This window comes from Saccostrea echinata, unplaced genomic scaffold, assembly GCF_033153115.1.
Source record: "Saccostrea echinata isolate AGI-Se365-2 ecotype Australia unplaced genomic scaffold, CSIRO_AGI_Sech_v1 ptg000038l, whole genome shotgun sequence".
NCBI lineage: Eukaryota > Metazoa > Mollusca > Bivalvia > Ostreida > Ostreidae > Saccostrea > Saccostrea echinata.
The window spans coordinates 290,656-316,662 of NW_026889787.1; the positions used below are offsets into that span (position 1 = coordinate 290,656).

The 26,007-nt window shown below is 32.6% G+C and overlaps 2 protein-coding genes across 2 annotated transcripts in view; both read left to right on the forward strand.

The window, feature by feature from the left end:
* The window catches only part of LOC133200314 (uncharacterized), a 454,022-nt gene that overhangs the window by 206,638 nt on the left and 221,377 nt on the right, over nt 1-26,007 (forward strand). The window lies entirely within an intron of this gene.
* On the forward strand, nt 12,829-15,522 carry LOC133200297 (uncharacterized). The gene is made up of 5 exons (XM_061336120.1): nt 12,829-13,392; nt 14,081-14,603; nt 14,688-14,933; nt 15,200-15,259; nt 15,416-15,522. The coding sequence occupies exons 1-5, from the start codon at nt 12,829-12,831 to the stop codon at nt 15,520-15,522; spliced, it is 1,500 nt and encodes a 499-aa protein (XP_061192104.1).

Here is a 26,007-nt window from a genome sequence, read left to right on the forward strand (position 1 = left end):
CTGATTTGAGTTAAAGGAATCAAAGACTTTTATCATAGAGAGTTTGGAGAAATTCTGAGACTATGCGTGCCACAGCTCCTATATAAAAGTTCAAGTCATTACAGAGAATGGCTCTTAAATCGTGACTTCTTATCAAATAGATTCTAAATTTTGATCTAAATACGATTCTCAGATGACAGTGCAGATTTTCGCTGTTGATAATTTCCTACCACCTACTCACTATTAATTCTAGATTAAATATATTCATACGCTAGTCGACTGATAACTTGCAAGGTTTTCTGTTGATCTTTTAGCTTATTTTTAATGCATCATTTAAATGACAGAGATAATTTGTTATGTCATGAAACAGCTCTGCAGAAGCCAGAAATGTATAAAATATATTCTCTCTTTAAAAGACAAGAATCTTTTTTATGCCATCGTTTGCAATGCAATGCCTAATTTTTTCAATGCTAAGTACCCCTGGTACTTTGACATACACTAGACAAATTTTCAAAAGTAGGGTTATACTATCGCAAGCAGCATCTTGACATTGGAAGTAAATGATTGAAATCAGAATAACAGTTTAAAGCGTTTACATGCTTGTTTCAATGTTACAAGTATGAATCATCATTCTACAAAAACTATGGTCGATATAATGACCTTGTTAGCATATACAACATTCATTAAGTTAAAACTGATTTTTTTTTCTTTTTTGGTTTCAGATTGTTGCAGGTATGGTAACCCTGTGTTTTCCGGGTGTTAGTAAGTTGATTTTTAAGATTCTCAATGCTAGCTAAGCCATTACTGTTTATTGCCTGCTGAAAATACTTTTGTTTTTCCTGACATTTTATTTTAAAACAGGTGCTATAATAACTTGATACTAATACTCATTTTAAACTTGTGTAAATTATGATTTAGGTGGAAAAATATTTCACTACACTGTATTAAATTAGCGTCAATCACAGTCATATTTTCTAATAGTTTGCTACAATAAATGCTAATATATATTTACAACTTAGCGCCTTTAAGGCGTATACATGTACATGTACTACTAGATGGTAGTAAATATGAAATTTATACATTAATGAACATCCGATTTTACAATAATTCAGTACTAGAGATTAAATTTACATGTAGTCTGATTTCCATGAGTTTATCACTAGATCATGCAGAGTTGCTCAAATTTTTCTTGACTTAAAATGTTTGACAAAATGATACGCTAATAATTGAGTATAAATCATATAATCGTCATTCAGGAAAGAAAAATATTACCTCATACAAGAAATAACTTTTCAAAAAGCTTGCCTGACTAATCAATCATTATCTATGGAACGTATAAGCAAGAGAGGTGCTAAACGTTTCCGTCATCAAGGAGCGACATAGTTGCGATACTTCATTAACCAAGATGTACAATTGTATCGCCGTAGGAATCGGGGGAGCCGTGCCCCCCCCCCCTCAATTATTTTGCCAATATATAGAATACTATAGAAAACATAGCTGCTATATGCTAAAGTCCCCTTAATGATAATGTCTGATGACTTTTTTTTTTTGCTTGTCAAGGAATTTTGGTAGTTCATAGTGTCCCCCCCCCCCAACTGAAAATGTATGGTTGTGCCCCCTCAAAGTGAAATTCCTAAGGGCCTGAATTGACTTTCTCAAATGTCATAACCAAATACTACAGATTAACGAATATCTAAGACATGCAGCTATTTGGTCATTCATTAGTTAGCCCACGGACTGACTAGTTACGTTGGAATGAAACTGCAAGTGTCCTAGCGTAGATTATAATTCTGGGAAAAACAGTTAGATGATTCGTTTTAAAGAAATTCATATTACATGTATTCTCTTTCCAGAGGGCGTCCTTCTCATGCACACTCTCATCAGTGATAGATTCTTTTCCGTCGTTATCGACGACGAAGTAAATTATGAACACTTTTAAAGTGAAAAGTTGTCTTGAAGTGTTTGAGACAAAAATGCTTCAATGCTGCTCTAGAACTCAAAGTAAATGGCCTGTACAGTTTATAGCTAGAGCAAAACAAGATACTAATAACACCCCCCCCCCTTCGGACAAAACTCAAGCGATGGTGTTCTTACCATATACATGTACATATATTATAAATGAATTTAAAATACATCTTTATGTACAGTTTTAAAATTGTTCAGTTTTTCTTTTCAATCGATTTCAGGACCTTTCTCATAACTTATAATAACAAGCTTCTTTATGAAAACCAGTACAGATCATGATGTCTTCTTCATTTTACCGATTCTTTACTTAGAACCGTACGAGAGTGAAGCCCATTCACCTACGGGTACTGACCTACACTGTTGTCACTGTATTAAGAGGAAACCCTTGTTCATTATATTCTACTGGCTGACTTCCTAAGCTTTTTTAAAAGCCTAACCTTGTAACGTACTTTATACACTGTAATAAATGTAATATTGAAAGAAAAGATGGAAAACAGACTGAATCAAGAAGGGATGTCCCATTTACTAGGTGGAGAGAGTTTGTTTATGATTGGACTAGTCCACTTCTAGGATAAATAGTAAGAATAATCAGCAAATCCATTGCTTTAGTGTTACCTGCCCATATACAATGTGTTCTTTTTAAAAAATGAGATAAAATTTACTGTTAATAAAAAATCTGAAGCGTAAGAATCAGGTTAAAAGAAATAACTTTATTTATTTCCATAGAGGTTATCACACCCATTCAATAGAACAATCCAAAAAAAAAAAAGCGCGAAGATAATTTACATGTGACATTTGGCGCGAAACTATTGTGTCACCCCTTTCGTAGAAGGTAAATGGACTGATCCAGTAGTTTAGAAACGCAGAAAAAATGTTACACGGACGTGTCCATACAAAGAATTGCAAAGAATAAGCATATGCATACGAAAAACTGAAGGACTTAAACACATCATTAATTTGCATCAGTAATATGATTCTTTCTTCTGTACACTGTTTTTCTTTAAATGCAGGTAACAAATTCCATTGTAAATCAGCTTGCACAAAATCTAGTTCATTAAGAATGATCGCTTAGTTTCGGATCTTGAAAAAAAATAATCCTTATACTGCCTGACGCACGTGGCGTCAGGCAATAACTACATGTTTGATTTCTTAACATTTCGGTCTCGTAAAAATTTAATTTCGCAATTGACATGTGATGTCTCCACATAGCCTTCATATCCTTTTTAGACAAGTGAAGAAAATGCATTCTAATTTTTTGGGTGTTTTAGTCATATAAATGATAACAAATACATGTAACACTGGTTTCACAGATTTTTTTAATTTATTACAACATCTGAATTATACATGTTTGCTTTATCTTATGTAACCTCGATACGAGATACATAATGTGCTATTTTGCAAAATTAATAACCTCCTCTGACGGGGGTATTAATCTTACAAAGACAACACTAGTTTTTCTTTTTTTCCTTTTTTACTTAGCAACTAACAAAAATTGGCAACAAATATTGTGACCAGCGAGCTATATTTTTGAAAATTATTTTTATTTACATGCAGCTGTTGTAAAGAGATACATTAGATCTAAAAAGGAGGCTGCTAAAAGGATATCCAAGAACAAGGATTCCTTGCACAAGCAGAGCCAAGCCACACATGAGAGGAAGAAAAATGCAAGTATTTTGAAAACAATAATCAGAAAAATATGTAACAGAAATTGGAAAAGTCCCAATAAAGCTCAATGATATTTTTTTTCAACATTGTTTTGAGTGGTGTACGTATAAGACAAATTAAAGATATCCAGCGAATTTTGAAACAATTAGAACTTCCGAAATCTTATCATCTTTAAACTTGAAAATATATGAGTCTGAAATATATAGACTCTTTATTATTTCTATTTATTTATAATTGTGGAAGTTTATCATCATACATATACAATAAAAGGGGTATTGATTAACCAAATTTAATATAATGTGATTGTCTTCAATCAGATTTTCTAATTGTTAACCTTTTGCTTATGAAGTTATCAGAGAAAATGCATACTGTTAGTAATTTAAGGAAAAAAAGAGGAGCAAACAGAATAGTATTTTTTAAAAATTCAATTGTTGTGATGACACACATAGGATTCCCTGAAAAAAAAAGTACAAATGTAGTCACTGTTTATTCTATCTATTATAGAAAGCAAGACATCGACTGCAGGCTGCTGAAAAGAAGAATTGTGGTCAAGAGAAGAAGAAAATGGATTATTTGAATTATTAAAGTCACGTCTGGCCACAACCTAATTTCAAGCGATGAGGAGGCTGATGAAGAGTTTATTTTCCACCCCTACTCGTTGGGGATTGATGCCTAGAGGACAGTCAAAGAATGATGATATAATTGGTCCATAAACTTGTTTGTCAAAAGCATGTCTCCTTTTGAAATTGTACGTACGTCGAGCAGGTTCTTGCGTATCGAATAAACTGAGAGGCATAAATACCGTGCGATTCAGTTAAACTGCAACACAAACATGGGGAGTTGACGATAGAATAAATTAAGTTATAGAGTTTAGCATAGAGGTTTTTTTTTGTTTTTTTGTTTGTTTGTTTTTTTTTTTTTTTTTGTTTTTTTGTTTTTTTTTGTTTTTTTTTTTTTTTTAGATTATCACTTTTCTTTTTCTAGTACAATATTCAAATATAAAACAGATGTGTCAGATTGAACATTAAATGCGGAAATTTATTAGTTTTTTTAATTTTTTTATTTCGTATCTTTGTACACTTGTTACACAGTTGTATCTAAATAAAGTCTGACATCCAACGTCCACTTCCTATTAGGATGTGCCTAAATTTTGTTTATTTCCCCATGAATTCTTGTTTTACATGTAGTTTGATCAAATGACATTTATTTTCCAGTTTTTCGGAGAAAATGAAAATAGGGAAATAGATACATGTAAATGAGTTTGAGATAAAAATGTTTTAATTCTGAATTGTCTGACATAGATTGCCATATTTTTCTATCAAAAGATCAATAGGGTAGGTGTTAAATAATTTTCTCTCTTTAAGTTTTAAAGTACATGTCTGTATATTACATTCAATTTGAAACATGGAACTAGCACGAGGGCGTTCGGAAAAATACATACACTCTGCTATCATTTTACACCTACAGACCTCAGATAGCAATACAATTTTACGAAAACATGTTTCTAAAAGTTTTAAGTAAAATTTTGTTAAAAAAAGATTATGATATTAGCCAATTTCTTTCTTTTTCTTTCTTTCTTTCTTTTCTTTCTTTTTTTTTTTTTTGATGGTTATGTACCGATCAATACAAAATTTTTGAAAACCATTTCTTACAGATTTAAACATTTTACTTACTCGTATTTCTGTTTTATATTTTATTCGAGAGATGAATAGACAATTTTTCTTTAAAGTTTCTTTTTACTGCTATATAATTAAACATACAGAATTGTTATGAATTAACAGAGATGTTCTTCGATGTTTTCACTACGTCTGCAAAATGACGCCAAAGCGAGGGATTAGATGGAACGGCGCAGATTTTAAAATTAAATAATGTGTTCTGAATAACGTTAATAGCGGACGTGTATTTTAAGAGTAAAACAGTCAATCAGTTGACGGGTTTGTAACGTAGACAGTCTGATTTTTAATTCAGTTATTTAACTTCGACCAGCCTTTAAATATTGTAGTATTTTCCCTTGCATCATGAAAGAAATGACGAGTGCAGTCTACCCTTCAAACGAGATCGGGAAACGATTTCCGGGTTGAATAATTGAGAATGCCATAATTCATAGCGTATAGGGAATGCACGGTTTTTTATACTCGATTTTTAAGAAAACTGATACTTTGTCATTAAATAAAATTACCGTTTATTAATTGACCATTAATCAATAATAAAACCAAAGTATGGCATTATTAATATGAGTTATGTCATACTTTGAAAATTCTAGTGGGGGCGTGCGCTCCCCCCCCCCTCCCCCCCCCCCCCCCCATAAATCCGCCAGTGATAGTTGTTATGTTGTTTTTGTGTGTGTTTGATTTTCCTTCCTGTTTTGATTGGTTCTTTAAGAGAGCATGTCAGTAAGCATTGAGCTTTCTATGGAAAGTCAAAAATATGATTTTTTTTAAAAATAGTGTGTATGGATTATTTCTGTCACAAATAACATGAAAAATACAAAATTAATGATTTCAACCATAATCACATAGTCGTATCCAAGGAGAAACATTTCCTTAGTTACCAGAACAATTTTTCACATTCAAAACGGGCAAATACTGACATAATTAAATGTATTTTTCACACAAATGTTCTCAAAAAATGGTTTAAAACTACCCATTTTTTAAAGATGACTAAATTGATAGTTCTACTTTGCCTGATTAAATTGGATTAAGTTCTTCTGTTACGTTGCTATGGCAATGGGAAAAAGCGACAAGTTTAGCATTGAATAAATAGCTGAATTTAAGACATTTTTAAAAGGCATTTGACAAAAATCCGTACAACTGCTTGTAAACTCTATAATGAACTTTTGTAACTGTTTGAGTATACAAAAATATTAAAAAAATAAAATTGGGTAGACTTTCAAAAACATTGTTGCCATGGAGATTCAAAAATATGCAAATTTGGGCATTTTTAGATGATTTCCTGTTAACAATTCAGATTACTAGAAGTAATTTGTCCTTTCAGAAACAAGATATCCTTATTCCACATGGGTGCAGTTGTAACAGGAAATGAGTCATGCACTACTATGACCTTCTCCTCACTTTGACCTTTGACCCCAAGGTCAAATTATTCTGTATTATATATTCTATGTCTAATAATTTCTTATCTAAATCTACATGGTTCTTGATATTTTGAACCTTGCTCCAAATATTTCATACATTGATGCACAGTGTATACTGTTAGACAATTCAAGAAGATAAATTCATGCTCTACTGTTGACCTTGACCCCAATGGCAAGGTCACTTAATTAATTGAGGTCAAAGTTAAAAATTTTATCTGTTATGACCTGTTCTTGAAATACATGTATTTGGAACATGTGGAAAGTAATGCATCATGAACAACCTTCAGTCAACACTAAATAATGATGCTTCAACATCAATAAAGATTAAAATGACCTTAATGTTCCCTAAAATTTTCCTCCACTGAACTATGTAAAATTTTAGCCCCATCCATACCTAGAGGTTGACAATCTGAGGGAAAAAACTAAAATCTAAATAACTTGGGAATCTTTGCAAATTAATTGATATGATTTAGTTTGGTTTTGCTATTCTTGAAAAGAATATCTGAAAATGTGTACATGTATTCTCATTTAGTCTCCATTTTAGCCTCATCTTAGCCCCTGGGACCACAATTAGTACACAATGACATCTGCACTACCTGAGAATTCCTTGCATAATATGACAAATCCTGGCTTCACTGTTTTTATTTTTTGCCTATATACTTTGATTCCCTGTTGTGGTTTCACCCTAAAACCAATGGCCATTATTTGATATATCAGGAAGCTTTCACATCATCTTTTTTCTTAAGATTTATGCAAATATAAATGACCCCACCCTATTTTTGGCTTTTCCTGATTATCTCCTCTTGGGAAGGAGCTCGGCCACTTATTTGAACGAACTTGAAATAAACCCTTTACTGAAGGATATTCAGTGTCAAGCATGGTCCAATGGCATTTTCAGTAAATTTAAAGATGAAAATGCAGAAGTGTTTAAGATGATGAAAACAACAACACAAATTTTTTAACAGAAAAGCCCATTAAGTACAGCTATGGTTAATGCCCCTTCAAAAATTTCTCCTTCAATAGTTCCATAAATACACTACTGAAAGCAATTACAGGAGAAATCCAATGAAAAATCTATTTTATTTCCCCCCTCTGCTTATATCATTCAACCTCTTAATTCACATCAGATTGAACTAAAGTCAATGTTTATTTAGACTAAAAATGATTCAACAAAAATTATTTTGACCACATTCATTAAAAACATCCTTAGAGTTCAGCCTACCCCCCCCCCAACCCCCCCCCCTTGTTTTTTTTTTTTAAATAAATGAAAAAAATATAATTTGACCCTTTTGTAAAACCGTCAATTTTCTTTTTAAGGAGGAGGTTTCTTTAAAGTACATGAATAATGCTTCAACCTTTGACAACTAGTCCTTAAGAAAATAAATAAAATCAGTCCCCAAGTCCCCAATTTTAACTTGGAAAATCTTAAGAACCAAAAATAGAATTTTAGTGGCTACTTATTCTTGCAAGTCCCATTTCCTAATAGCTCAAAAATACAAAAAGAATTTTCATAATTTTTCAAAAGTCATTATATTAGATCATTTAATATTCAGGTTATACACACATGAGGCTCAAAAACAATACAAAAAGTCCAAGCAAGTCCAAGTTTTGCCTGTGATTTGGGCACGTATTAACTGTCTATATCATCCAAAAAATACATAACACGTGCAATCCTCCATTCCTTCAGATTCAGTTCTGGGGATTACTTGTATGTGGTTATTAGACAGATATCTGATTTGGAACATGGTAAAACAAGATTAAACTTTAATAATGGTTCCGATCAAGATGTATTTCCTCCAGTGGCTTCTTTAAAGGATCAGGGTGTCATCTTCAGCTATCTATGATAGCTGTAAAAATAACAAAAGTTTATGTATTACTATTGAATAAGTGATACAGTAGTAGATTAACACACATGTACATCCTATCTTCTGTAAAGGTTGCATTTACGATATACATGTATGCATGTATAATTTCCACCATGCTAGTCAATGTTAATAATTACATGTAGCATGAACCAGTTACATATATGCAGACAAGGGAACAATTCAGATATATGAACAAGCTGCAAAATATATATAGGAGTTCTGGATTCTGGAGTGGGGGTGGGGTGGGTTCAATTTTCATAGACAAACATCACTTAATTCCTCCTTCATATGTATGACTCTCTTTTGACCAAATAATGAGGTCTGGTTTCCTGAAGATGGAGGGGTGGTATGATAATTTTATTGATTACTCTATTATATACATTTTATAAACTTGGGAATTGTACCCAATAATTCATATATTTTTTTTTTTCAATTCATAAGTTTTATTCACACTTTTACATAATTATATTAACACTCAGACATATATTGATTTATAAACTACCTACACATTTTCAATCATACTTCCTTTCATATAGATTCAACAGAATCCACTGTTTTCTGTAGAATAACTTTTCATTGTGTCAAGATATATTATTATTTCATCCAAAACTTAAAGGTAAATAAATTCGATGCTATTTTTCAACATTGAATTGGTATCAGTACCATTCCCAATCCATTTTGGCATTTGGTAGGGAAAAAACCCTGTTGTTGCATTGATTGTATGGAAGATGCAGGAGAAAAAAATAAGATTTGAACAAAGTTTTAGTTTTAATGTGAAATAATATAAACTCTGATTTATAAAAGAGGAAGGGGTGAGTAAGAATGACTTTTTTGTGTGGTTAGGGACTTTAGTCTTACCTGCAGTGTGACCCTATGACCTCTTTATACACTGTATATATTCACAAACATCATAGACATATCTCTAATTATTTTAAATATCACTATAGCATTTATCTATCCTTAGTTGCATTAAGAGTAATCTAACAATTGCTGAATTAAACATTAGTGGTCATATAACAGGTTGCTCACAAGCTGTAGGTATGTTGCATCACTTATGCAGTCAGTGTTTGTATCACATCATGGGAAAGAGAAATGAATCTGTGAGTACCTTCCTAATCTTTAATTTTGTTTTAAAAAGATGTGATGTGGCATTATCCTGTTATTCGCTCCGCGGAGTGGATAATATTTGACGTTGTTGACGTTACGTCAAAGCAATCCTTGGATGAAATATAGCAAATTAAACTAAAAGAAACCTGAAATACCATCCATTTGTAGGTGAAGGTCAAACTTAAAAATAAGTTATGTGAAACTAATTACAGGAATACAGAAATGCATACCTAACAAACACCTATATAATAAAACTGCAAATATGAAGTGTTGTGTGTTATTTGTAACATTTAAAAAAAAATAAAAGATTTATTTCACATTTTATTAAAGGAAATTTTATTAAAGGAAATTTGAAAAAGGGGGTCTTTATATACTCCTGTTATTCGCACCGGTGCGAATAACAGGAGTATATATATACAGACGATGTTCCGGATTTCAAGCCAATACGCTCTGGAAAGGGAAGATTTCCCGGGAAAAGGGTTTCTTTGGGGGAGACCATATATAAAAATGGGGCTTGGAAATTTTTGGGGGGAGATTTCAGTGTCAAGGATACTTAATGAATGAATATAGAGCCATACTTATTCGCACCGGTGCGAATAACAGGAGTATATATATACAGACGATGTTCCGGATTTCAAGCCAATACGCTCTGGAAAGGGAAGATTTCCCGGGAAAAGGGTTTCTTTGGGGGAGACCATATATAAAAATGGGGCTTGGAAATTTTTGGGGGGAGATTTCAGTGTCAAGGATACTTAATGAATGAATATAGAGCCATACTTATTCGCACCGGTGCGAATAACAGGAGTATATATATACAGACGATGTTCCGGATTTCAAGCCAATACGCTCTGGAAAGGGAAGATTTCCCGGGAAAAGGGTTTCTTGGGGAGAGACCATATAAAAATGGGGCTTGGAAATTTTGGGGGAGAAGATTTCACTGTCAAGGATACTTAATGAATATTGAGCCAAACTTATTCGCACCGGTGCGAATAACAGCAGTATATACATATTCATTGTATTACGAATTTCTAAATTTACCGTATAAAATTTCATGGATCACACTTGTGAGAATATGTACATAATATGTAGACGATTCTGGGGCCCGTTTTACAAAAGAACTTACGACCAAGACCAAAATCTTTAGTTGATTGTAAAATTTTGCAAACTTAATGATTCTGTTAAAAATTGCCAGTGTAAAAATATCTTCCTACATTCCTTATAAAAACATTAAAACCATTTTCAATATAATGTAAATAAGAAAGTTATAAGCAGAATTAAATTTTGGTCTTAGTCGAAAGTTCTTTTGTAAAACGGGCCCCAGCTTCCCATATGAAAGAAAGACAAAGTTGCACATACGTTTATATCTATTTATGTTCAGATAAAGAAAATACATACAAGTTTGAATATATACATGTCAAATCAACACACAATGAAAATGTTTCCTTAATTTTGAAATATTACATTATATTATTTGAAAATATTAAAATTGGAAAATAACTTTAATTTGTATACATATGGGAAAGTGCTGTTTGTGCACGTTTTTCTTTTTGTTCTCCAACTATCTCGGTACCAGGAAGGGGACTTGGGTCATGGAATTCCTTCCCAGGTATGAAGGGCATATTTAATACAGAAAATTAGAAAATAACAAATTACAAATTAACATATTTACAGATTAACACATTTACAGATTAACATATTTACATTGAATTTTTCAAGTCCATTTTCTGTTAAAACAATGTACACGGTATATACATTTATATGCAAAGAATTTAGGGCGTGTTTATAAATTTCAGTAATTTGTTCGTCTACCTCCACTTGTTATTAATAAAATATCATAAAATGTTTAATCTACCGCGAAACTCATACAAGATTATCCATGTACGTGACTTGGCATGGTTTTCCCCATTCTCACGCAATCTGACGTGCCTCAAATGAACAGAAAAGAAAATCTAAAACTAGTGTACCTCACTTGAATAGAAAACAATTGTTGAATGCGAACAAAGAGAAACGGTGAACAGTACTCATGCAATTGTTAGTAATGGAATGGCAATGTTAGTAAAAATTTTAAAAACGTAATAACTGCAAAACAATGTTAACAGGTTAATAAAAGAAATTAATGAACTATTAGTTTTACCTAAACCCGTAAACTAAAGACAGAACTGCATTTTAATACTGAAACTATGGTGCAAATGTTTTAAAAGTAAAATACAAAAGTGCCTGGTTTAAAATGCGTTGGAATTGTGCGACATATGAATGCCTAAAAAAAAATCCTTTTCTTTTTTTTTTTAGAATTTGAATTTACAGTTTAATCCGTTGAGATATGCCTCCGGTTTCACTATTGTTTGCCTGTTATTAAGTCTGTTATTAAGTCTGATAAATGCTTCCTTTTTGTTTTCCTCCTCTCGATTTTTTTTCTACACGTAATAAACGCTATACAGCCTTCCAAATATATTTCATTACAAGAAGGGGGGTGCATAACTTTATGATACGGTTTATTCCGTAAAATTATTTAGAGATTAACTTGAAAAGATACACTTAAATTTCTTTCGTGTAGGACCTGCGAGGGAATGGCCGACATTAGTTAGAAGACTATTTTGGAGCCAGTGTTTAACTCACTGGGAGAGGCTACTAATTTGTACGTTTGTGTACGTGAACGGCTTAAATCCAGATGTTTTTATGCATTGGGGGATGTTGATGGGCCTGGCTAGGGACAAAGCGGCGCACAGTCATTTCCGTGCCATTTTCAGGTATGTTAATTTCCTTCAAATTTGAAATTTATTAATTTCTTCTATGGTTAGAATTTAATCCGTATTTCAGATTATTCCATGCTGGACGTAACTACACTCTATATGCATGGAACGTTAGCCAGAGACAATATCAGTATTTGGATGGGAGGAGGAGGCGGTATCTTCCGCGTGACGAAAGAAAAAAAACAGAAATAACAACAAATGAAAAACTCGGAAACATAACAAATAAATTTACAAAAATTCTATTTACAGTCCTTGTTTTTTAATGGTTAGTGAGCAGACTTTAAGGGTAAGTATCTGGTTAGATCCAGTTTTTAGGTTATTGTTATTTAAAATTAATGAAGAAGCTCCACCCCCTCTCCTTATAAATACGCGCGATTTTGTCCGTCGTCAGTTGTCCAGTTCAGTCATGTCGGCAAGGAGAGGTGGCGGAAGTTACCGAGAACGACGAGTGGAGAACATCTTAGATGTGCAACCAAGAGAATTTGGAAATCCCTGGAATTTCTACGCTCTCTTTTCAAGAAGTGAAGAAGATGTCCATAGATGGTGCAGAGAAAATGGCATCCTGGCTACCACATTTCAGTGCCCATACAACTGCGATGGACAGATGAGCCTGAAGGTCCTTGCTCGAGCTCCTGGAGGCAGCATTTTTAGATGTACAAAGAATAGGGACCATACCAAGTCATCACGTACTTACTCCTTCTTCGACAAAAGTAATTTAATGCTGCAGGATATTATGGTTTTCATAAAGTCGTACCTGGAAAAGAGCAGCCTTGCGCAATGTGTGCGCTTTTCAGGTATGGCCTATGGTACAACAGCTGTCAACTGGGCAAGCTTCACTCGGGAACTCTTCAAGGAGTATTTTTATACAAATCTGCGGTACAGAAAAATGCAGGGGGTTGTGGAGATAGACGAATCCCTATTTGGCAGGAGGGTGAAATTCCATAGAGGAAACCCTAATCGTGGATTAAAGGTATTAAAGTTAAAAAATATTAATTAGAATGGTGTTTCTCACCAAATGAAAAGTAATGTTGAACAAGGATAACATGAAATTGAAGCAGGTGTGTATTTCAGTACAAAATTAAAGAAAAAAAAAATATGTGTGCCTCACTCTTTGAACAAGCTTAAAAAACAACACATTTATCTTCTTATTAATTCCATGTTTTCCTGACCAAGTTCAAATAAAACATTTAATAACAGTAAAAAGGAACAAGGATCTATTTAGTTTCAGTAAATCATGTGCAAGAAATAAAAGTAAAGTAAGTGTGCCTCACCAAATAAAACGATGATTCAAAAATACAATGCAGAAATCATTTACAAATCAAAGTAAGTTGCTTAGTGTGCCTCACCAAATAAACAGATGATTAAAAGAACAATGCAGAAATCCTTAAAGCATGCAATTATGTATCTCATATGACACAAAACAAATTTGTCATGTTCAAAAGTTAAGAACACAAATTTTTAGTATTAGTTGAAAGATATTGATTAGTATTAAATAACATGATTTTAAAAACAAAGAAATGAAAAAGGTTACCTATTTACAAGGATACTTAATTACAGTATATCAATTTAAGAAACATTTTTCAGTATATCAATTTAAGAAACATTTTAGAAGAAATACTATTTACATATGTAACAATTTTTTTTTTCACTCTGTGTAGATTTGGATATTTGGGATGGTCGAAAGAGACAGCAATACTTTGGTCATGTACCCTGTGTCAGACAGAACAGAAGATACACTTCTTCCAATTATCGAAAGGCACGTAGAAAAAGGGTCAACTATTTACAGTGATGGGTGGTCCGCCTACTGTAAATTGAACGACGCAGGATACGACCACTTCACTGTTTTGCACAAGTACTCGTTCAAAAAAACGTATATAAACACCAAGTCACAAGAAGTAGTTGAGGTACACACCAACAGAATCGAAGGGGCCTGGAAACATGCCAAAGACCACTTCAGGAGACTGGTGGGTACCAAACTTTCACAATTTGAAGGGCATCTAGCGGAAATAATGTGGAGATCGGCAGAGAGGGGTAACATCTACGAGGCCTTTTTTAATCTTTTGAGAAGTGTCTACCCATTGGATAGTCCACCTCATTACACATACCCAACGCCACTCTTCAATACTTGGGAAGGAATTCCAGAAAGCCAGTCTAAAATTGACGACTGGGAAATTAGACCAGGTATTAATGTGCAGAGTATTTTAAATTTTATAATGTGCACATAGATTTGTCGTTTAGTATTCACTTTCTTATCCTTTTTTGCAGAGAACACTGATGCCGAAAGCGAGGCTGAATCGCAGATTGAGACAACTTCGGCTGAGTTGTTTTCAGGCTTAGTGGAGGAAGATAGCTCAGCTATTATGCCCAACAGGGAACTTTCTTCAAGTGAACTCCAGGAGCGGCAGTTGCTGCAGAAGTCCACTTTGGATAAAGTGTCGCAGGAGATGCTTGAAGGGTCTGGGAGCGAGGATGAAGGGGACACCACTCTTACAGAACTTACAGTTCCAGGAGGTAAAGCCTATAAGAAAAAGTATTTAGGAGTTTTAGTGTCTCATGGCTTTAATCCAATAATGAATTTTAACAACTATATATTATATAAATTACCAAAATCATTAATTTCTATTTTATAGTTTCAAAATCCATTCCTCAAGAAGGAAGACCTGTACATGTGGAAGGTATTACAATAAAACATTTTGAAAATTTTTCAAGGTGTCTTTAATAGCATTAGCATTAAGTAATAATAGTAATCATCAAATATACCATTTCTGTCTTCATAGCTCGAGTGTTAATCCAAAATAAGGCCGGTCCAAGGAGCCAAGATGCATCATCTGATAAAGGTATCAAAATAAAATTACTTTTAAATGTGTTAATTATAATATATATACACATTTCCAAAGAAAAATTTTAAAAAGTAGATGAATATTTCAATATATTACACAATGGAAAGAAAACACTGTAATGAAATTAAACATGCCATGTTTTGTTTATTAAAGCTGCAATGAAGACTACAAATGGGCAAGACACAAGCACCATACAAACTAGAAAGAGCACCAGGAGGAAAAGTATGCAATATCTTCTTAGAAATAAATCATACATTTAATAAATCCATGATATTTTAATGTATAAAACAATTCAAAATTAATTTAAATTTAACTTAAATTAAAATTAACTAAATAACAAATGCATTAAAACATTACCATTTTTTAGAACCACTGAGTTCTGGGACCAGAAATCCTATTATTATTTCCTCAGAGGAGGATATTCCAGGGCCATCTGCAGAGGCAACGTTGCGTCCTGTCCCATCAACACTCTCAGCTCCTAAAAAAACAACTAAAGCAGGTACTACTTTTTTTAACAAGTGCAGTTACTTTTGTGAATTTTTTTTTAGCTAAATTTACTTAAATTTCACAGTAGTTTTACATTTACTTTAATGCAATGTACATAATGAACGCAAAACAAATTTGAAATTCTTAGTACTTTTTTGTTTTAAACCCTTTTCCAGTTACAAAGAGGATGCGCACTGATAAAGTATGTCATCCTGCTGACTTCAAAGAGAAGGAACCATCAAGACGAGGGAAAAGAAAGACAACTCTTTCCAACCCATACGCCAAAACAGCCTTTGTATGGACGTCAGATGATGACGATTTCCAGTAGTGGAATGTTTATTCTACAATAAATATGTGCCAAATTTTATTAACTCAATGAAATTGTTTACTTGTTTTTTAAAACGTATTTAAAGTAAACCTATGCGTTTTATTAAAGAACTTATGACTTTGACCCTACATCGAAGTATGGTTTAGCGAATAATTCTTGCTTCAATTACGAAAAGGTGCAATACAATTTTGAAAGAAATCAATTACTTCTATATAATTTAGAAAAATCGTCTTAATCATAAGTTCTTTGGTAAAACGGAGATAACTTACAGTTATTGATACATTTAGTGATGCTTCAGGTCCGTTATTTAAATCAATATGGCGGTATTCTTACAATGCAACGAAAACACAAATTGATTTATAAAAATATCCCACGCAAGTCAGCGATACATTTAAAAATATGTTTAATTTATTAGATTACTTTATCATAAATTTATTGGACGTAATTAAATTACATTCTCACCTTCCATACATTCCCGATGGCTGCAAATTTCATTCCTATCTTTGACCTATTCATCTTTGACAATATGGCATCTACCGGAAAAAAACCGTTAGGAATATTTTTCCCACAATGCATCGGTAAATGATTTTTCATTGGATAAAGCACTTGACATTATCCAATCAAAATATAGATATTTTTATAAAGAATGAACTAAAATCCCCAAAATTAAGTAAGAAGAAGAAATGTTTTATGGATGCGATGCATCACTATTAGAAAAAATATTGCGATAAAAAACGGAATAAAGGTAATTTTTTTATGTCTGGAATATTTAAATGCACAAAATTTAGTATGAAAACAAAATGGGAATAACGTCAACAACGTCAAATATTATCCACTCCGCGGAGCGAATAACAGGATAATGCCAAACTTGTCAAAAGTTTACCCAAAAATGTACATGAAAAAAAAAAAACATATTCAACATACCACTATCTGTTTTTGTTCAACTACTCCAAGTTGGAAGTTTTCCTTTTTCTCCCGCAATTCCTCTATTGTTGTCTGTTTCATTCTTTCTGACCTCCTTTGCTAGAGAGCTCTTGCAAGGGAGGTAATCCAATCATTTTTCAACAGTGTTTTACAACAATTCATTCAGATATTTTTTCTGAAAGTCTTGATTGTCTACCCAATTTTATTTATTTAATTTATTGAACAGAGTATTCTCCTTCTACAGATATATGTAGAATTTTCTAAAGTTGTCTGGATTTTGCAAACTACATAGCTCTTCATGCAATATAATTCTATAGGTAAAATCTAATAAAAATCAATTACAAAATAAATTTTCCTTATAAAACAGAAAAATGTATTTCAAAGCACTTTATGACCCACATTATAAAATTATACATGGAGTTTGGATGTAAAATACATGAATTATAACAGGATAAGGCAGTTCAAGTATTTCTGTAATAAAATATAGCAAATTCCCTGGTTGACATGGAAACAAGAGGTCATATGCCTGGGTAGGTATGTTTTTTTGAAAGACTATTCATATGCATCATGTTCACAAAATTTGAGCTAGAAATATTTTTTTCCACTTTCCATGTTTATATAGCATGAAGCTCAATGCTTAGTGACATGCTCTCTTAAAACTTAAAAGAAATGAAACAAATCTCGTCTCAGTTGTACAGTTCTTAAGCCTAGGATCTAACAGATGGATATCAATAGCTTTATGTGTGATATTTAATATATCAACACACTTATGATGAAATGCGATATGCCCCCTTGTGGCTATAAATTGTAAACTGTCGGTCATGGGATAATTTAAGAAACAGATATTATACAGTTGACTGTGTTAAGGACACTAGTTGATGCATGGTACCGGTGTGCAAAGTGTTGTCCAAGGCCTAACTGTCCTTTTAGATCGTATGTGGCCATAAAACCCAGTCATCAAATGTTTGTTACACCCATATAAAATATCTCTTAATCAGCATTGTATACAGATATAAATAAGATTTTAAAACTTTTGTTCCCATTGCACGAAGAAAACGCCATTCGTGGTGCAATTCGTTCTGTGTTATGTCGTGTGATTTTTCGAAAAAAAAATATTGATCGATTAATCCATATCCATATCGTATGAAAATCGTTATATTTGATGGTACATACTTTTGCATGTACATATTTTGTTCGAGCCAAATAGTAAAATTTACGACGCATTTCAACTGATCAACTGATGGGTTGAATTGAATAGACCAGAAAGGTCACGTTACAATAACCGAGAATGTTTTAATCTGTTTTCACAACATTTTTAAAAACGATAATCCGTTTTAACTCCATGATCCCAAGAAGCCAAAGGGTTTCTTAACGATCCATTTAACAGTTCCAGTACAACATCCGCCTGAGCAGACTTCTTGCAATTAGAGTTACCTGGTCACTGTTATTTCATGAATCTGCTATCTTTAAGTTAGGGGGAAAATTATTATCTTGATCTGATTCTGCTATTAAAATGTCCTTCAATCAATATAAATTAACTCACGTAAAGACGAAGATAATGAACAATAATCAATGTCATAAATGCGGTAGACAAATCGTATCATGTACACAGACACCTTACGCTCAGCGCTACCAATGTTATCGTTTAAGTGTTGGATATGTAAAACTCTTTTCATTGTCATTCCTTACTATCATAACAAATACAAGCACAGACCCTGAAACGTGCTACTACCCCACACGCACGGTGCACAAACGGTACACGCTCGCTAGTACACGGTTTGCACGAAACGCTGCACGGTTTACACGAAACGCCACACGGTTTGCACGAAACGCTACACGGTTTACACGAAACGCTTTGCACGAAAGGCTGCACGGTTTACACGAAAGCCTGCACGAAACGCTTTGTACACGATTCTCGCACGCTTTGGCCTCAATCTGGATTTTCTATTCGGAATCTCTCGGAATTTATATAAATTATTAAGGATTAATCGAAGATTAGTTAAGAATTGCAATCATTCAGATGAAGTTAAGATTAAAACTCGCTACACCATTACTATATTAACAGATAAAATGTTCAATATTCAGTTGTAATTAATTAATAGTTGTCACTGAGTATATGACCCGCCCGGTGAAATGCCTATCATCGTCTATGTACAAACCTTTTTCACTAGACTCTAAATTACGCACTGAAAAAAAAAAAATATATTTGTTATTCATAATCTTTACAGCATTCAATGTTTTTACAATTATAGTTTAATATTAAAAAGTCGTTTCATTACTGACAAATAAACTCAGTTATTGATTTGAGAAAAATTTATATATCGATTAAATTGCGTATGATTTCTGAAAACGGATTGGTTTTCTTTTCTTTTTTTTTAATTATTGATGGATTTATTCATTTTTCGATTTAGTAAAAAGATAATTTCATTTGATTAAATAAGGTTCTATTTATAATTTGCAAAGGTAATATGTACACTGCATCAAAAAAGAACATTGTGCAGGGAGGGGGGGAGGGGATAGATTGTCGAGATCTTACTTCTGTACATGTACATGGATGGCTAAATATAACGGGACTTGTTTCAGAAAGTATACCTTTGGGAAAAAAATTATTATAGAAACAAATGCCCGCTCTAAGAAAAAAAAGGATATCCATATCTCTAGCGGACCAGATACATGTAATTCATTAAATGCACTTTATTCAGAATGGTAGATATACATGTATCGTTTCATTACAGAATTAGACTTTGATTTATCATTAAAATTTAATATGGTAGAGAAGCCGGGGGAAATGTATTGTAATTCTTTAGTTCCCTTTTGAGGCATTGTGTTTATCAAATAAAAACAAATTCAATATACCCACCACCTTGTAAAATCCTGATTTCAAACCCCGTCTAGACAACAAAAATGTAACAATCAATAGTCGCGGCTCTTAACAATACATTGAATATACATGTACAAATGTCCAATGTCCTAAAAACTAAAATTAATGCTCTAGAACTGCGTGATTAATAACACAACTAAAATAATATTATTCAGGATTTATTTCTTTAATTTTTTTTTTATTCACGAATGCACTGGCAAATTAATTCACTGTTTACAGACAATCTGATAAATTTAAGAAATAAAATCCACGTGTATTTGTACCCATTAAATACTAATAAAACCATTCAATTTTACGAATTAAAAATCAATCGTTATTGTCAGGTGTCATCTTAGCCATGATTGACAAGAGATAATAGGCACGCGAAGCCCGTGATCGCTGTTATAAATGACCTTGATCACAGTCGTAAGAAGAGAGTTGGAAGTATAAAGAAGATTCAAATATATTTTTTAGGGGTGCAACGGGCGCATCCCGGAAAAAGCAATAATTTTCTTTAAAAAGAAAATTATCTATAAAAACTTACTAACAACAAATACTCAAAGTTTGTGTTTTCCATTTGAACACCCCCCCCCCTCCCCCAGGAAATATTTCACCCTCTATTTGGATACATGTGAGTTATGATTTATTTATATGGTAATCATTATTCAACCAATTGTTTGCATAAAAAGACTATGAATGACTCATCGTTTCAAAATTATTTGTATCACAATCTTTCTTTCTAATTTTCTTTTATAAAGAAAAAAATTATTTTGCTCCTCGGCCTAGAATTCCCATACTTCACATTTACAGCAACGTACTAATTTTTGTATTCTATTTTTCACTGCCATATCTATCTATTATTTTGCATTAATCACCCATGTGTTCTTGTAATCTCTATATACCATAATGGTAAAATGGTGACAAGATTCAAATAAATGAATGAAAGGACAAGACCGGATTCCCGATGAATTTTCTTTTAACAAAATGTTCAGTATTGTTCCTTTAAAAAAATGTATTGAATCAAATACCTTAAAATTGATGTGTATATAATTAATTACTTTAAACATATTTTCTGTCCATCTTTATTTAATAAAAATGAAAGAAAATCAAACGAATATGTAATTACATTACCGAGCAATTTTATTCTGCTATTTCCGTAATTTTTTTTTCTCTTAAAATACCACCGGCATGATATATCCCAATAATAGTAATTACAAACAGCACAGACTGACATGTTGATCCATCGATAGCCATATTTAAAATAAAATGACTTCCGAATGAATCCTACACGTTTCTCACACGGTTCTTGCACGAAAGTCGCACGTTTCTCACACGGTTCATACACGAAAGTCGCACATTTCTCACACGGTTCATACACGAAAGTCGCACGTTTCTCACACGTTTCTCACACGCTCGCTACACGGTTTGCACGAAACGCTTTGGAGCTTACACGAAACGCTGCACGGTTTACACGAAACTCTACACGGTTTGCACGAAACGCTGCACGGTTTACACGAAACTCTACACGGTTTGCACGAAACGAAAAGCGCACACGAAAGTCTCTTGCTTTTTGGGGGGTAATAGCACGTTTCAGGGTCTGTACCTCTATCTTGTTCATAACGTGAAAAGATGTAAACAGGATTAAAATTGTAGACAAATTTAGTATAAATTTATTTTGATTTAAATCGACATTTGTCGCCTGTTTGACGCAGTGGGTAAAGTGTTTGCTCTAAGGAACAGATCTTTACGTCGTGAGTAAGAATCTCACTGCAGGATATGGAGATTGGTCCTTCGGTAAGACCTTGTAAACCAAGATTCCTTGTCTCAGAAGGTACTGGAAGAAAAGGATACCTCACTACTATAAGGCCGTGGATGCTTAGAACGTGTCTAGATTTGAATACCTTCCCCGACAAGTGTTCGCTGGTCAATATGAATTAAAAAAAAAATTCCAAGAGACGATAAGCAAAAAGCAAACAAACAAAAAACAATAAAATGACCATTAAAAGCATCTTCACATAACTCTTGCACTTTGATTTTAGTAAACTTTTGCAATAAGAATTTAGAAAAAAAGTAAGTATAAATTACCTTTCACCTCATCGAGGGAAAACAAATTGCATTTATTTAAAACAATCGTGTTTTAATTTTATATTTATTTATTGTATGTTGCTTTACGTCCCATTTGATATTTTTTTTACTCATTAAGAGTCTTAAAACTATACCGTCGGCGGACTCTAAATTAAGACCTTTACTCGTCACTCAGGACCACTGTGTAGTGAGTGATCTCCTGCCATGACACGGGGCCTCGGTTTTTAAGGTCTCATACAAAGGACTTTCACTTTAAAGTGCCCGTCGCTTGGCGAAGGAATAGATTCTAACTACTTCCTAATCTCCAAAAATTGTCGGTAAGGGCAATTATAACTCCTTCGCATGTATCTTCAATCAGACATTTTCTTAGTTGTACTTTCAATATAGAATAGTTTCCTGATATTCACTATTCCAAGATATTTTTAAAGAAACAACTATTTTTGGAACTTTCAACATCAGAATTATGTTTTAAATCCATTTTTCATATTGTTTGCAAAAAAATTTCAATTTGAGAAAACTCAGAAGTTCCACACAAAAGGAGCAAAAAGTGAAGATCAGTCTAATATTGAGGACTTTCTTAAAGATCTTAAAAAGGACGCAAAAACAATAGAAAGAGTGATGTCTAATACCTAAAGTAAGTAAGCACCTTGCAAGGTCCGCCTTTCATGGAAAATCTTACTTTGAAAATCCTACTTTCTGAAGGTTAGAGGTTTGAATAATAAAAAAAGAGAATATTGCTTTTTGATTTATCAAGAGATGTTGAATACGACATAATATTCTCAGAAGTGTGTTGAAGTTGAATTACTTTTTATATCAAGTTCGTTACAAGTATTTTATGTGGAAATAGCAGTAATTGTATCCGTAGTTTGGTTCCTTTGCTTAAAGTGTTTGTGAATAGGGCTATTTTTAGTATAACTGGTTTAGTCAGTGAGAGTCGTGGCTGTTTGTCATGTGTGCAGCTACGTTATTAAATTTCCTGTAGTCGAGGTCCATGGTGAATTTCAGAAATTAGTCTGGTAAACTGGTAAGCAAGGAGTTGCTAATTTTACTGTATTAGCATTTCTTTCTCCAGTTAATAAGCTATTTTGTTTTATAGATATTTTGTGGGCTTTGTTGTAAATTAATGTGTGTTTTGCCTGTTATTACCATTTGTATTTTATAAATCAGGGGAAAGAAATAGGTTGTTAGGACCTTACGACTGAATTCAGGGCTTATGTCGAGACGAGGACCAAAATAAGTTTGGGACGCAGGGCTTGGTGCGCGTGGGCAGTACAGTGCAGGGAACTAATTTTGTTACATAAACCACCATCAGCATAAGCATTAGTAGCATCAGGATCGAGCTAGCATTAGGATCAGCATTTAAAAAACAGCATTACCAGGATCAGCATCAGCAAGCAAAGGATAAAACCAGCATTGACCTACATAAAATCAGCATTATCCTACTAGCATCAGAAAATCAATTAATTCAGTAAAAAATTAAAAAAGAAAGAAAAAATATTGGTTAAAATATTCACATTATTGATACATAGTGAGATATTATGATAAAATAATAGTAAAAGGCACTTTTATTGCTTTAAACGGCAATGCTGAAATTCATTATCTACTTCCGGTAGCATGATGCTACTTCCAGTAGCATTGACCTAATTATAAAACAGCATCAGGATAAGGATAACTAGCATTAAATCAGCAAGCAAAGGAAGCATTCAAATCAGCAAGCAAAGGAAGCATTCAAATCAGCATTGATGCTGTAACAAAATTAGTTCACTGCACTGTATGTGTAGAGGAACTAGTGCCAGTTTATGACAGTATAGTTCATGGAGAGTAAATACAAGTTCAGTGTAAACAATATTTTATTTACAAATCTAGAAGTGAAAAGGATTGGGCAGTGTTGCAACCACTATTGAAATAACGTTCACTATTGAAATAATTATTTCATTAGTGGTTGAGAGTGCATTTCAAAACCAAACACAGGTTGTAACCACTATTGAAATAACGTTCACTAGTGAAATAATTATTTCTATAGTGGTTGAGAGTGCATTTCAAAACCAAGCACAGGTTGTAACCACTATTGAAATAACGTTTACTAGTGAAATAATTATTTCAATAGTGGTTGAGAGTGCATTTCAAAACCAAGCACAGGTTGTAACCACTATTGAAATAACGTTCACTATTGAAATAATTATTTCAATAGTGGTTGAGAGTGCATTTCAAAACCAAACACAGGTTGTAACCACTATTGAAATAACGTTCACTATTGAAATAATTATTTCAATAGTGGTTGAGAGTTCATTTCAAAACCAAACTCAGGTTGTAACCATTATTGGAACAACGTTCACTATTGAAACAATGATTTCAATAGAGGTTTTGAATGCATTCCAAAACCTAACCCAGGCTGCAATAACTTTTGGTTGCATTTGCATTTCAAAACTAAACATAGGTTGCAACCACTATTGAAATAACATTTACTATTGAAACAATAGTTTCAATAGAGGTTTTGAATGCATTTCAAAACGTAAACCAGGCCACAACCACTATTGAAATAATTTCACGAAATAAAGATTTCAATAGTGATTGAAATAAAGATTTCAACAGTGATTGAAATAATGATTTCAGTAGTTACTGGCAATGATTTCAATACCCAAACCACATTGCAAGCCTTATTGAAATAACCCCGCTCTTGAAAAAAAATGTATAAAGATAAATTCTTCATTATGTTTCCCAACATAATGAATTAATTTATTGAGTTTAAAATATGATATGTAATTTTATGTTTTAATTTCTGTCTATAAATACTAATAATACACGGATATCTGTGATTTAAGTGATCTAGTAATTTTTTAGCAATTTTGTTATATAAGGTTCATCATTGCTATTAATTGCGGAAAGTTAAAGTTTATAAAAACAGATAGTTTTAGAAATTAGAATATTTACATTTAAAAAAAGAAAGAAGAAATCTATGTGATATCTATGTGTACAAACTTTCTGCCGAAAATAAGGTTATTTTAATCAATAGGATATAGAATAGAAGTAAATTCTCTCTTATATATACATTAAAATCAACTATTCGGGAAAACTAAGTATAAGCATTATAACATATTAAGAGGTTGTTATTTCAGAAGTGGTTACAAGTATAAAACCGCTGTTGAAATAATATCAACTATTAAAATAATTACTTTCAGTAGTGATCATTATTTCAATAGTGGGTACATTGTTGCAGCCACTATTGAAATAGTGACTATTGAAAAAATTATTTCAATAGTGAACGTTATTTCAATAATGGTTACAACCAGAGTTTGGTTTTGAAATGAACTCTCAACCACTATTGAAATAATTATTTCAATAGTGAACGTTATTTCAATAGTGGTTACAACCTGTGTTTGGTTTTGAAATGCACTCTCAACCACTATTGAAATAATTATTTCAATAGTGAACGTTATTTCAATAGTGGTTGCAACAAGGCAGCAGGCTTAGCCTATTTTGGCCCTCTCCCTACATTAAAGTCAAGGTGAATTACATAATAAAAAATAATTAAAGCAAAAAGTAAGATTCAAAAAAAAGAAAGCAAAAAAACATAAAGGAGCAAAATTACAGAAAAAAAGAAGCAAGATTACCGAGAAAAATAAGCAAACAGAGAACATATGAATAATATATAAACAGATAAAGAAGAAAAAATCCACAATCCACACCTCTCGTGCAAGTACGAGCTATTGTTTGCAAGGACAACCATAATACGGAAGCCCAATAGTGGAAACCAAAAATAAATTAAAAAGAAAAGGATAAAAAACGAAATTATTAAATAAAGAAAACGAAATTATTAAATAAAGAAAACAAAATTATTAAATTTAAAAAACAAACGAAATTATTAAATAAAGAAAACGAAATTATTTATTAAAAAGCAAACATAATTATTAAATAAAGAAAACGAAATTATTAAATAAAGAAAACGAAATAATTAAATTAAAAAACTGAAACTAAAATATGAAATTTATATATGTGCATGGTAAGAGCCTGAACCCATGAGTCATTCCATAAATCACACGTGTGCTATGACTTGATTTTGCT